Genomic DNA, 13,855 nt, shown 5'->3' on the forward strand with positions numbered 1-13,855 from the left:
GAATCTAAGACCATAATCATGGCAAAGTCTAATGGTGCATTCACATCCAAAGCGTAGCGAATATTCACAACACTTCCTGTTGTGAACAGAGCATAATGCCGCCTCCGCTGGACGGGCTAGAGTCACATAAGCATCGCAAAATATCAGACGTTAAATGCGTAAGTGTTGGGAAAATGTATCGGCTAATTTTAAGTGCCTCATCACCCAAATCAATCAGATTATATTTATGTAAATGTAGCTGCTGGCAGTTGTATACAAATTAATATACACTTGTGAGGATGGGCGGATCAGTACCTTAATCATTTTCTACAATAATGATATGTATGGTGTACTAATAACACTGTCATATAGTTATGAATGCTTTCAACACATACATAAGTTTCTTAATTGCTAAATAAACGTTACGAACAGCACGGCATGCAGCGACTTTCCCGATGTTCTCCACATCACCGACACTGTACAAACATGTACCACTCGCAAAAAAGCTCAAGGCTATGATCTAGTCTGTGAGACACTGTGATCCAGTCTGCATACAGTATGTGATCCAGTCTGCATACAGTATGTGAGACGGGCGATGCTCTGGTGCGCCTGTGGTGTTTAATGGATGGCTCGAGGAGGTCTCGGCAGAATCGATAGCGCTAGTACAGGAAGTAATGGTGATGTGAGAACGGATCTTGACGATCTGGAAGAACTCTCTCCCTATAAAACTAATATAACTAATATCGCTCCTTCATCAATGAGGAAGGGAGCTGCCTCTTTTGTCTAGTGAATTTCAGTTAGCCTGCGCTGGAGCAGGTTCACATTTTTGGATATGTTGCTATGGTGATTTTTCTAAACTTGCTTTGATGAACCGAAAAGCCTTACCTACGTCATCTTATCCTGAAAATTATCCAGCTAACTCAGTAAGCGAGGTACGAAGAATAGGGCCCTGCATGAACTGGTATGCAGTAGATGACTTCAGAGCACTGCAGACTTCAGGGCTGAGAGAAGAACAGCTGACCTCTGTCAAGTTGCAGGAACTCAATCTGCATCAAGAAGAAATATGAAGAGAAACAATCTGTTCAAAATCCATCAGATGTCTTCAGGTTTTAATTGTGGAACTCCACTTCACAAGGTTTCCTGCAGCTGGTAGCAGACGTGTAGAAGCAGCTCACAGAGGACAATTCATGACTTGTTTCAATATAATATTAACGTTTAGGACAAACTTATCACAGTGAATGTCCATATGAACCTGGAGCACAACAGGTTGCTAAGAGATGTGAACTGATGATGCTTTCTATCACTTTTAGACATCTGATACTAAATGTATTGATCTGGGCCCCTTTCCTCGTACCTGGTTCATCAAAGTCGATCAAATGTCCTATTATCCATCTTAAATTATCGAGATGATTGACACCAGGCTATGTCGGTTTCTCAAAGGCTGATCCGCCTTCAAACTGTCTCGTTCATTCTAACAAGATGTCAGTCATCTGGATAATTGCGCGTGCACCTCTTCAAAAGGAGGAGGAGTCAAACACAGATTCGATGATCTTCAAATGCTACAATGGCAAATAAACTCAGAGGAACAACGAGAGCAGGAGATGATCATGAACGCATATGAGGAAATCAAGTCCATAATCATGGCAAAGTCTAATGCTGCATTCACAGCAAATGTGCTGCGGATATTCGCAATGTGTTGGCTGTACAATGCATTGATAAATCAATACAGTTATTGATTAAACATGAAGGTGCTACACTAGCAGCAGACAGTGAACCCACCTCAGAGTCTCCAGTCTACATTGAGGACTCTCCAGAAAACCACTCATCAGCTTTACTCCTGAATCCTGCAGCTTGTTTCCAGTCAGATCCAGTTTTCTCAGACTGGAGGGGTTTGACTTCAGAGCTGATCCCAGAGAAGAACAGCTGATCTCTGACAACCGGCAGAAACTCAACCTGAATAAAGAATAAAAGATGAAGATCAGAATCCGTTCATAATCCATCAGATGTGTTGAGGTTTAAATGTGTAGCTCAACATGACGATGTCCTCATCAAGGAGCTTTTCTCTTTGTCATTGTGTTCTTGTGGATCATCATCATGTCAGCCTTCTACAGACATCATCACATGTCAGCACAACATTCATAACCTGTTGATGTCCACACAGATGAAGACCATGCTGCTGCTCTCAGGTCTGCAGCTACAGGATCACAACCTTATTGATCCTTTAAACAGCTGCTGCTGGAAATATGACGTCATCTCTATGTGTTCTTAAAGATTAATATCAACGATCAGACAATATTTGTGAAAACACATTTAAATGAACAGAAACCAAAGAAATATTTCTCCTTCATCAAGTAAACGTCATAAATATGAAACAAACATTAGTTCAGAAGATCTTCTGTTTATAGATTTTACCATTTACCAGAAATTATAAACATTAATTTACGTATTTACGCAATGTGAAAACATTTACTATTTCCTTCATCCACCAGGTAAATAACCACTAGTTCTGCTTTATACTTGTTGAGGAAGTCCCACACACGTTGGAACATCAACCACCCCCGTGTCTGGGTTCATAATATTATCCGTAGTCACACACAGCTCGACTCCTTCAGGACGAGTGTCTGAATGAAGCCGCTTCCAGCGCTCCTTCAGGACCAGCAGTTTGATTCAGTAACGGCAGGACGGCGGTGATGCCGGGCGGAGCTTCTATCTCTGTGTTTGTGAAAACATTTACTATTTCCGCCATTCAGCATTGAAAGAAACACTAGTTCTGCTTTATACTTGTTGAGGAAGTCCCACACACGTCGGAACATCAACCGTGTCTGGGTTCATAACATTATCCATAGTCGCACACAGCTCCGACTCGTCCAGGACGAGTGTCTGAATGAAGCCGCTTCCAGCGCTCCTTCAGCGGACCAGCCGTTTGATTCAGTAACGGCAGGACGGTGATGCCGGGCGGAGCTTCTCAACGCTGATTGGCTTTCGCAACTCCGCGTCGGGCGAATAATTCGCTGAAGTTGAAATATTTCAACGCCAGCGAAAAAGCGGAAAAGCGGAAAAGCGGATTTGCGAATATTCACAACGCCGTTTCGCCTCTATCGCGACGCCCGGCGAAAAATCCGCTTTTTCGCAACCTAACGCGTCTGTGCATTGATTTAACATGTAATCTGGACGCGCGAATATTTCGCAACTGTTTTGGTGTGAACACGGCATTAGACTGTGGATTTAGTCCTGGAACATCACATGCAGTCTGGACAGATTACAGACACCAAGAACTCTTGAAGGTAAATTTGGATTCGTGAGTACTGTGTTGAGAAAGACCTGAACGAAGATGAACCGGCCCTTTAAGAACAACATGTGTTGAAGGTCGTTGGCTCCAGATAATGAGACTCAACATGAACCCAGAACAACAGGTAGACCTGCTGTCAAGAAGAACTCAAGTTAAATAAGTTAGAAGCTTCTACATCTGTAGCTTGATGATGTCATTCATCAGCATCACTTGTTGAAGAGCCACTAGCACTACGACTGCTCTCAGCTGACCTCTAGTTCTAGTAATCACAACAGAGACCTTTATCTCCTCCAGCTGGAGTCCTAAAAGCTGCTTTGTTGAGGCCTTTGGGCCAGTGCTGGGCTGCTGGTTACCAGTCTGAGCTCTGGTTTCATCTCACCACAGCAGCTGTGTGAGTTGTCTCTGTAGCAGCCTCATCAGCTTCTGATGGCATGAAGACCATCACAGTTCACAACCTCACCTTCATGGAGCTTTGCATTCAAGTGTTTTCTCTCTGATGTAATCAGATCTTCATCCTCCTCCTTCATCTCCCTCACACTCTGCAGCCACATCAGGACTGACATCACCTTCACTGACTGATGGACCACCATGTGAGTCTGGAAGCTACAAACTCTCTTGTCAATCACTTCATTTCTCTACGTTCTGTTCCTCTAACAAAGATTCTGCTTTTGTTTTCAGGGACATCCTGAAACCTTCCAGTCAGTGAACTGACCTCAGAACCTCCAGTCTACAATGAGGACTCTCCAGTCCAGCAGACTGACCTCAGAACCTCCAGTCTACAGTGAGGACTCTCCAGTCCAGCAGACAGCAGCTTCACTCCTGAATCCTGCAGGTTGTTGTAACTCAGGTCCAGTTCTCTCAGATTGGAGGGGTTAGACTTCAGAGCTGAGGCCACAACTTCACAGTGAGTCTCTGAGAGGTCACAGCGAGTAAGTCTGTAATGACACAAACATTACAAAATGTCATGGTGAAGCATTTAATATGTATGTGAAGTCAAACGTGTTTTTATTTTATATAAAAAGAAAGAAAACATGCAAGGTAAATACAAGTAATGGTAAATTAATAAAGCAACCAGGAAGATAGAAATAATCACAAATTAAATAATGAACACAGCATTTAATTAAATATTAGTGCAGGCAATCTGACTCTAGATAGGAAAAGGGGCATAGCTTGTATCCACCGGAAGCACCGCGGGGCGCACTTCTAAGGTGGGGATTAAACGAACGCTGGGCGGCTAGATTGGAACGCAGCAAAGACGCATCTACAAGTCCGGAGAGGTAGTCGGTTTTTCACCTCTTTCTTATTTGCTATATGGAGCTTTGCTCGATGGGAGCTTGCTTCAGTGAATCAGAATGAATGACTTGACAAACTGATTCTCAAAATAAAAGGAGAGATATAAAAGGAAAAGTTGGTTTTTCATTGGAGTGAAATCCAGTTTAAATCTGTGTAGATGGGTCAATCCCTATCAAGTGGGGAAATGCACTCGTCAAAGGACGGGAACTTGACAATGTACTTCCTGCTTCCTGTGCTGATGAACATTAGCTCTTCGCATCAGTGGTTCAGCTACTCTCCGCTCACTGTGTTTCACATGAAACAAGAACTCATCTCTCTCTGGTCTGCAGACTTTAATCTGAGTGTTTCTTGAATGTGCAGATGAAGGGAGACAGAGTGTCGTTACATTGAGGCTTCCATGATGTCAGTCTGTCAGTGGGATCTGATCCCAGGTCTGTCTCCATTAAGGTAGCATGAGGCTTGCTCCATGACAAAAACTTGTCCACTACAGCTACCTGCTGCTGTCAGGTTCACCTCCATCACCGGAACATTCAGGGAAACAAACTGATGGATCATATTTCACCTGTACATGTTAAATATTAATGTTGAGATATTTTAATGAGATTTTGTCGTTCAACTGCTTTACCAATCATCTAACAAACACAATTAAAAAAACAACGAGGTCGCAATATTTTTTACTGAATTACTGTCAACATGATGTCATCAAAAACATGTGGGCCTCTTTTGTGGCCTCAGTACTCCATCATTACAGCCCACTGGCTATGAAGTAGTATGAACACTGTCCTCCTGAGCTCTTCTTGTCTCCTCCATGTTGTCTTCTTCACTCTAGTAACAGACTTCAGGACCTCACATCTCACTTCATTGTGTTCTATTGTTCTGTGTGTTTAGTTTAGTGGAGAACAGTTACATTAAAATCATTTTCATGTAAATGTATTTCAACAATCTAAAAGGTAGAACCCTGAATTCAAGTTGCTTTGTTTTTGTTTTCTGGTCCTGTTTTTAAGAAGGGGGTGTGGCCTGATACAGATCTCATTTAAGCTCTTAAGTAATCAGGTGTTACCTGTAAGTTTGATGATGTCAGACCCTTTGCAGAAGCTCCTCATGTAATAATAACTAAAGCACAGGAAGTGATGACAGTAAAACACTGATCTATGTTGTGATCAAATGCTGCTGAGATAAAACCTCCAACACGACCTCTAAAGTCCTTCATGTGTTGTATCAGGTTCACATGTCGCCTCCATCACCCAAAGGAAGATGAATAGAGGAAGAATCACATCAACATCAAAGAGAACATCAGAAATAAATAGAATAACTTGACAGTGAAAACACAACCAACTGAAACATCAACATGTTTTCACTCGCAGCTTTTGAGACAACGAGAACATCTGAGACTAAATACAACTGACTTATAACTTTGCATCAAACAGCTGGAACACTATTTTAAGAATATTATGGATTTTATAGTTTCTATATTTGAAGAAATAAACTACTGATCTACACTGATTCATAAAGTAAATCACAGCTGGACTCACCGAGCCTTTCTGTAGTTCCTCACAGCTGGAATCAGTCTCCGTCGTCCCTCATCTGATGTGTTGTAGTTCTTCAGGTCCAACTCATCCAGAACCTCCTCTGACATCTGCAGCATGTAGCACAGAGCTGAGCACTGGATCTCTGAGAGTTTATTCTCTGATCTGTTCTCTGACTTCATGAACTCCTGGATCTCCTGATGGACTGAGAGGTCCTTCATCTCCATCAGACAGTGGAAGATGTTGATGCTTCTTTCAGGAGAGATATTCTTACTGTTCATCTCCTTCAGGTTGTCAGTGGCTCTCTGGATGGTTTCTGGACTGTTGTCTGTCTGACCCAGCAGGCCTCCTAAGAGTCTCTGGTTGGACTCCAGAGAGAGGCCATGAAGGAAGCGGACAAACAGGTCCAGGTGGCCATTTCTACTTTTGAGGGATTTCGCCATGGCTCTCACCAGGAAGTCCTCCATAGATGAAAACGTGTAGTCTTCTCCCATGAAGTCCTCCAGTACCTTTGTCTTCCTGTGTGTGAAACAGTGGAACATGTAGACTGCAGCCAGAAACTCTTGAACACTCAGATGAACAAAGCAGTAGACGTTTTTCTGGAAGATCACACTCTCTCTTCTGAAGATCTCTGTACAGACTCCTGAGAACACCGAGGCCTCCGTGACATCAAGACCACACTGCTCCAGGTCTTGTTGGTAGAACATGATGCTTCCTTTCTCCAGATGTTCAAACGCCAGCCTCCCCAGCTTCAGAAGAACTTCCCCGTCAGCCTCCATCAGCTCCTGAGGACTCGTCCCATGTCCCTCATGGTACTTCTGCTTCTTCCTCTTGGTCTGGACCAGCAGGAAGTGTGAGTACATGTCAGTCAGGGTCTTGGGCAGCTCTCCTCTCTGGTCTGTGGTCCACATGTGGTCCAGAACTCTAGCAGTGATCCAGCAGAAGACTGGGATTAGACACATGATGTGGAGGCTCTTGGAGGTCTTGATGTGTGAGATGATGGTGCTGGACTGCTCTTCATCACTGAATTTCCTCCTGAAGTACTCGTCCTTCTGGGGGTCGGTGAAGCCTCGTACTTCTGTCAGCCTGTCAACACGAGTAGGAGGGATCTGATTGGCTGCTGCAGGTCTGGAAGTTATCCAGACGAGAGCCGAGGGAAGCAGGTTCCCCTGGATGAGGTTCGTCAGCAGCACGTTGACCGATGCCTTCTGTGTGACATCACACACAACCTCATTGTTGATGAAGTCCAAAGCAAGTCTGCTTTCATCCAGACCATCAAGGATGAACAGAAGCTTCCAGACAGAGAGCTGCTCTGCTGGGACCTTCTGTAATGTTGGATGGAACACATGGAGCAGCTTGAGAAGACTGAACCGCTCATCTCTGATCAAGTTCAGCTCCCTGAACGAAAGCACAACCACCAGACCCACGTCCTGGTTTTCCAAACCCTCGGCCCAGTCCAGAGTGAACTTCTGCACTGAGAAGGTTTTTCCAACGCCAGCGACGCCGTTGGTCAGAACCACTCTGATGCGTCTCTGCTGGTCAGCTGAGGCTTTAAAGATGTCGTGGCACTTGATGGGAGTGTCATGGAGGGTCTTCTTCTTGGAGGCTGACTCGAGCTGGGTCACCTCATGTTGGGTATTAACCTCTTCACTCTGTCCCTCTGTGATGTAGAGCTCAGTGTAGATCCTGTTGAGGAGGGTTCCACTTCCTGTTTCACCACTTCCTTCAGTCACACGTTCACAGCTCTTCTTCAGACTGATCTTGTGTTCATCTAAAACCTCCTGCAGACCACGATCTGCTGAACCAGAGAAACAAGAGAGAACACATGAAGAAGACATGATATTGATTTGACTAAAACAATCAGTAAACTATCAAATCAGGTCAATATCTGAAGGTACAGACGAGGACTCGTGAGTGAAGTAACTTTCAGTTTGGTTCAGTTAGAAGCTACAAAGTAGTGGGATGTGAACACAGAGAGCTTTCTCTCTGGTCAGCAGCACAGACACCTGTTGATCCAGTCAGTGGAGCTACAGACGTGGTTTTGGTTTGAGGGAGGAGACCGTCTCCGTCATGGTGCTGTTGACCTGCTACCAAACAGAGCCTCAACAGCTCAGATGGGTTTTCCTGCTGTGAGGCTGCAGTGGAAATGTATTCATGGCCTGGATCAACGCTCACTGAGCCCAGCAAGAGACAAGTAAAGAACCAACAGCATTCTGATTGGTTCATGCAAAGACGGGGTGCTATCATGAAACCAAAACATAACCTTCATTTATGTATTGTGGGTTCATATTGTCTCTCAAAGAAGAACAGGGATGCAGAGCAGAACTGTCTGCTGGAGCAGATCTTAAATGTCTTCTGTGAGACTCAACAAGAGTTCCTGTATGAGAACAACACTTCCTGTTTCCAGACATGAAGACATCAGCAGAGACATGGAGGGTCTTACTCTGTACAGTGCTGCTCTCACTGGCTGCCTGCAGTCCAGCTCTGGTTCTGGTTCTGGGCGTCAGCTCCTCCTCAGGAACAAGACTCCTCCTTTTCTTTCTGTGGAGACATTTCTTTATTACTAAAATGATTTGTTGGTTGTTGATGAAAACATCCAGATTTGGACCAACGTGTGCAGAAGCTCCCCAGATAGCAGTCGACTCCGGGGCGGATCCGCCTTCAGGTCGGCAGATCCACCCTGCTGTCAGACTCAGTTTGGCCATGTGCACCGCCTCTCACTGAAGTACAAGCAGAATAGCTGCTGGTGTATTTATATTGCACAAGTCTGTGTAATATATATATGTATATGTATGTATATATATATATGTATATATATATATATATATATATATATATATATATATATATATATATATATATATATATATATATATATATATATATGTATGTATATGTATGTATGTGTATATATATATATATATATATATATATATATATATATATATATATATATATATATATATATATACATATACATGTATATATATGTATATGTATATATATATATATATATATATATATATATACATATACATGTATATATATATATATATATATATACATATATATATATATATATATATATATATACATATACATGCATATATATATATATATATATATATATATATATATATATATATATATATATATATATATATATATATATATATATACATATACATATACATGCATATGTATATATATATATATATATATATATATATATATATATATATACATATATATATATATATATATATACACATATACATATATATACACATATACATATATATATATATATATATATATATATATATATATATAGTTTATAAGCAAACAAACTATTTTAAATATATATTCATAAAAGAATCATGATAAAAAATAGCCTCTTCCCATATGCTGTGTAGAAAGGATAGATGACAACTCAAACAACTAATCATGATCATGAAGTATGTCTACGCCCTACTTCCAACTGACGTTCACGTCTCATTTCACACCTGTCTTTTCTAACCTGACGCCAGCTGCACCACACGTTTTTATAACGTTTTAGGTAAGTGTTCAATATTATATTTGTTGCTACTGTCGAATTATGCTGGACTATTTGTGGTTATTGTAGACGCACCGGAGAGGGGGCGTGGTTAGTGCTATTTCTGTTGTGGAAGTCCCACAAACGTAACATCAAACACCCTGGATCTGGGTTCATGACATCCGTAGCCCGCTCAGCCTCTCCATGACATGAGCTGCTTTCAATCGGCAGGATGTCAGTGATGACGATTCAGCGTCACGTTGCACAAGCTTTAATTTATGTCATGGAGCAATAAAGGTGTGTCTAAGCTTTTTGACCAGCTGTGGAGGATGAAGCAGGAGTCAGGACACTGTTTGAATACTCTTCTCAAGAGAGAGCACAGGACACTTATACAGCAGACACGCTTGTTCCAGCAGGGATAAAGAATGGATTTTATTGGGGCTGCAACAACGAATCGATAAAAATCGATTATCAAAAGAGTTGGCAACGAATTTCATTATCGATTCGTTGTGTCGCGCGATTATTACGGCAGTCAATAAGTCACGGAGAAGAAAAAGAGCAGAGCAGAGTAACTGGCCGCCAGCGTTTCTGAGATTGGAGTGAGACACTGGAAAAAGTTTAGGTCGTGATCTTCACAAATAAAAGATCTTTGATGTGTCGAGTCTTGACCAATCAGCGTTAAGATGTCTACAGCGTCTTCATTTCCCTCAAACTTGCTTTTAATGGAAGCTAGTCAGCTTGCTATCACGTTAGCTAACGTGTTTGGTTGTGTATTGTCGTTAAAGTTACGTTATGTTCCGTTACAGTTCAGTCTCGCTTGTAAACAACCGCAACGTGATGAAACATGCCGTCACCCCCCGGTCTGGTTCAGTTCACGCTGTCACTCGTTAACGTTAAACCGGCTCACCGGAGGATCTGATGAAGGTTGTTTTTTTACTCAAAGTAGAATGAATCAAATCACGGAGTTGGGCTTTGCCAACAACTTGAGGTCGTGGTCATAAGAGACCCAGATATTTATCAGATGATGTGAATGAAATTAATGCTTTTTTGATTTTTTTATCCGATTCATCGATTAATCAAAAAATAATCGTTAGTTGCAGCCCTAGATTTAATGTTAGTTGTTAGTTGACCTAAAAATGTTGTTGCTTATATTTTTCAGGTTGCTGTAGTTTTTTTTTGTACAAAGAAGTGCAGTAGACATATTCTGAGAATAGTATATTTTAACACTGTATCTGTCAATAGCTCAAATGAACTAAATAGTTTTTTACCTTTTAATAAAAAAATTAAAAATGCATGTGTCATTTAGTGTTAGTATGACGAATGAGTATTTTTCTAACCCCCTTTATAGCCATTTCTATGGGGACTCGGATGACGATAGTGAGGAAAATCCTCAAAAAAAACGATCCAGAGGTCAAACGAGGAGCAGCACAGTTGCCCCTCCTCCCCCTCTTCCACAGACGCCATCACCAGCAGGACAGCAAACCCCTACAAGCCAGGGGTACAGACCAAGGGGGGAAGCTGTGGATCAGACACCGTTGCCTGTTGTGGTGAGCAATAACAGCTATGGGATTCAAATTGAACATTTAATCATTTCACTTTTTAAAACGTTAACAATTGTTAATTGTATACCACATATATTACAATACACACTGCCACATTGAATCCAAGCGAATATGATTATTAGGATTGCATTACTGGAATTGTATAAAACTTGATGTTTCCATATTTTAAGTGAAATCGGTTGTCCAAATTATTTTTTAACCTTATTCTAGTGTTTTTTAACAGCTGCTCAAGTTCATATGATGAGTTTATCATGACATGAAGCAGCAGCTTGACCAATTGATGGTCAAAGTTGACAATCTCGCCAGTAAGCAACACTCAACTGGCCAAGAAGTCGAAGTGACTGGAGACCCGGTTCGTTTACCTCAGTGGAGGAAGTGGACCTTTTCAAAGATCCCTCCAACTTTCAGCTAAAGAAGAGTGTGATGAGTTTTTTTGTTTTAAGCATCTCAAGCAAATCTGATTAAAATGTATCTTTTATTTGAACTATTGTATGTCATTAACACTTTCGTTTTCGAAAACATTCTGTAAAGTATAAGACATTAATAGTACTTTTTTGATCCATTTTAGATTTCCTCCATGGCAACCATTGGACATGATACAAAACGGTGACATGGAACATCCTCGCCCGCATGTTCAGCGATGGCGTTGGGAAGACCATCAATTGGAAAGGGGTGAATGGGAAAAAGTCCTTCAGCCAGATGGTGTCAAAGACTCCGGCGTGCTGGAAATATCCCCCACTGAACAAACCTAATGTGTATGTGCAGTCAGGTTGAATAATTTCAGAATGAAAGATATGCACATTTTGGGCTGAAAATTAATCGTGTGAAGTTTAAACTAAACCCCATATTATTTTCCGCTAATTCTTGCTGCTCTTCAAGTTGCAGACGCCAATCTTATTTTTTTTTCACTGTTGTGAATGGAATAATAATCTTCAACCAGTTACACAGAGAATTGTTGGTTCTCCAATAGCGATTGCTGTTAACCATGTAACCATGTCCACTGGGTTCTATTAAGTTCTATTAGAATAGTTATATTAAAAAGGTACAAATTGTTCTATAAGGGTAATATCTGTACATAAAACATGAAACCTTTCAAGTACTAGTTGTCTCAATCATTATTAGTTGATAACTGTACACGTCAAAAAATAATTGTTTGTCCTTTAATAAAAAACTGTTTTTGATATCATCTATGGTTGCATTTCTTTTTTTCATTGATGCGTTTTAAATATATGTTGGTTAGCTCTGAGATTTTTCTGTAGTTATTTTGAGTAATGGAGGATCCGGGCCAAATGAGCCGCTTTATGAACGAATCCAAATTGAATATGGCCAGATCTGTGCCGGATCTGGTCCGGATCTTTGACCCGTAGCCGTTCCAGATCTGGTCCGGATCTTCGACGTGCATCCGTTCCGGATCCGTCCCGCTGTGCATCTAGCCTCCGATCCGGACCCGTTTTGCGGATCCGTTCCGGAGCCTATGATACCTCCTGGGCGGATCCGGAACGGAGTCAGTTTGCTATCTGGGTCAGAAGTTCAGAGATCAGTTAAAGTGTTGTTACTTTTCTGTTTGAATTCAGAGTTCAGTCTGAATGAAGACGTGAGATCTTGAGTTAGGTTTGAACTGATGTTAGAAGTGGTTTAAATACTGTGGTAGACCAGCAGCCTGAGGCCGCTTTGTCTCGTCCAATCAGAGTGGAAGCTGAGGGGCGTGCACGAAGGAGCAGGACCGGTAATGAACTGTAGGTCTTCAGTACTTAAGTCTTTCTTATTGGTCAGAAATGTGGCGCTGGAGCCGGAGCTCGGAGTCAGAAACAAGCACAGCAGTTTCATCAGCTGATCTGTTCAGCAGGGAAATACCTGCAGTGACGTGCATACGGGTTGATTTGGTAAATAGGTTGTATACTATATATAATATATACACATGGCCTTACACTGATCAATCAGGAGGTTGTTTTATTTAGTCCTTCAGCTTTTGAAATCATGCTAGGATGGAAAGGGTTCTGACTCGTGTGGACTTCCATGTTAAACTTCAACATGCACTTCAGCAGGCTGAACTCTCCTTGATCAGATATCCAGTGATGAGGCTCGTAATGTGTGGAACATAGTTTATTCCACCAAAACTAAAATAAAACCATATCCAATGATGGACTATCAAAAACTGACCTGCTGAAAATAACAGGAGTGCAGTCTACAACCTGCGGTCAGAACAATAGTTGCTCCACATCCTGCTGCATGGAGTCTTAACGGGCAAAACACACAACAACGCACACACCAACAGGTCAAATGCCTCAAAGCACATCCTGCAACATGACCTATGACCTTCATTCTAATGTCTGTTAAACATTTTAAATGTCTTATAGCAGGTAAAGGTGGAGTCTCAGGTTCAGGTCCAAGCGTGTCATTCCCTTTTCTGTCACTAGGGGTGGACTGGGTCGTTTAACCCTTCAAGATCTTCGAGCGCGCGCACGCTCTATACGATACTGCCGTTTTGAAAATATTCACTCAATCACGATAATTCTGCACAGAAATATGGTTCCACGTCTCCAATATTTAGTTCAACTTCAGCTTCCTCTGCCTTTTGTCCGCGAGATCATATGAGATTCACACAGCAAGGTAGAGCATTCTACACTCCCAGACGTGTCATATGATGCATACACAGCTTCACCGGGAGAGA

General features: G+C 41.7%; 1 protein-coding gene across 1 annotated transcript in view; it reads right to left on the minus strand.

Annotated features, from left to right (window-relative positions):
* The window catches only part of LOC306750646 (NLR family CARD domain-containing protein 3-like), a gene marked incomplete at its 5' end in the record, with an annotated part of 20,006 nt that overhangs the window by 4,802 nt on the left and 1,349 nt on the right, over nucleotides 1-13,855 (minus strand). Inside the window, 3 exons of the mRNA XM_079234109.1 lie at nucleotides 1,759-1,932; nucleotides 4,030-4,203; nucleotides 6,094-7,885. Of these exons, the coding sequence (XP_079090235.1) occupies nucleotides 1,759-1,932; nucleotides 4,030-4,203; nucleotides 6,094-7,885 (2,140 nt within the window). The remainder of the gene's footprint in view (nucleotides 1-1,758; nucleotides 1,933-4,029; nucleotides 4,204-6,093; nucleotides 7,886-13,855) is intronic.

The sequence above is a fragment of the Taurulus bubalis genome, assembly GCF_910589615.1.
Source record: "Taurulus bubalis genome assembly, chromosome: 18".
Taxonomy (NCBI): Eukaryota; Metazoa; Chordata; class Actinopteri; order Perciformes; family Cottidae; genus Taurulus; species Taurulus bubalis.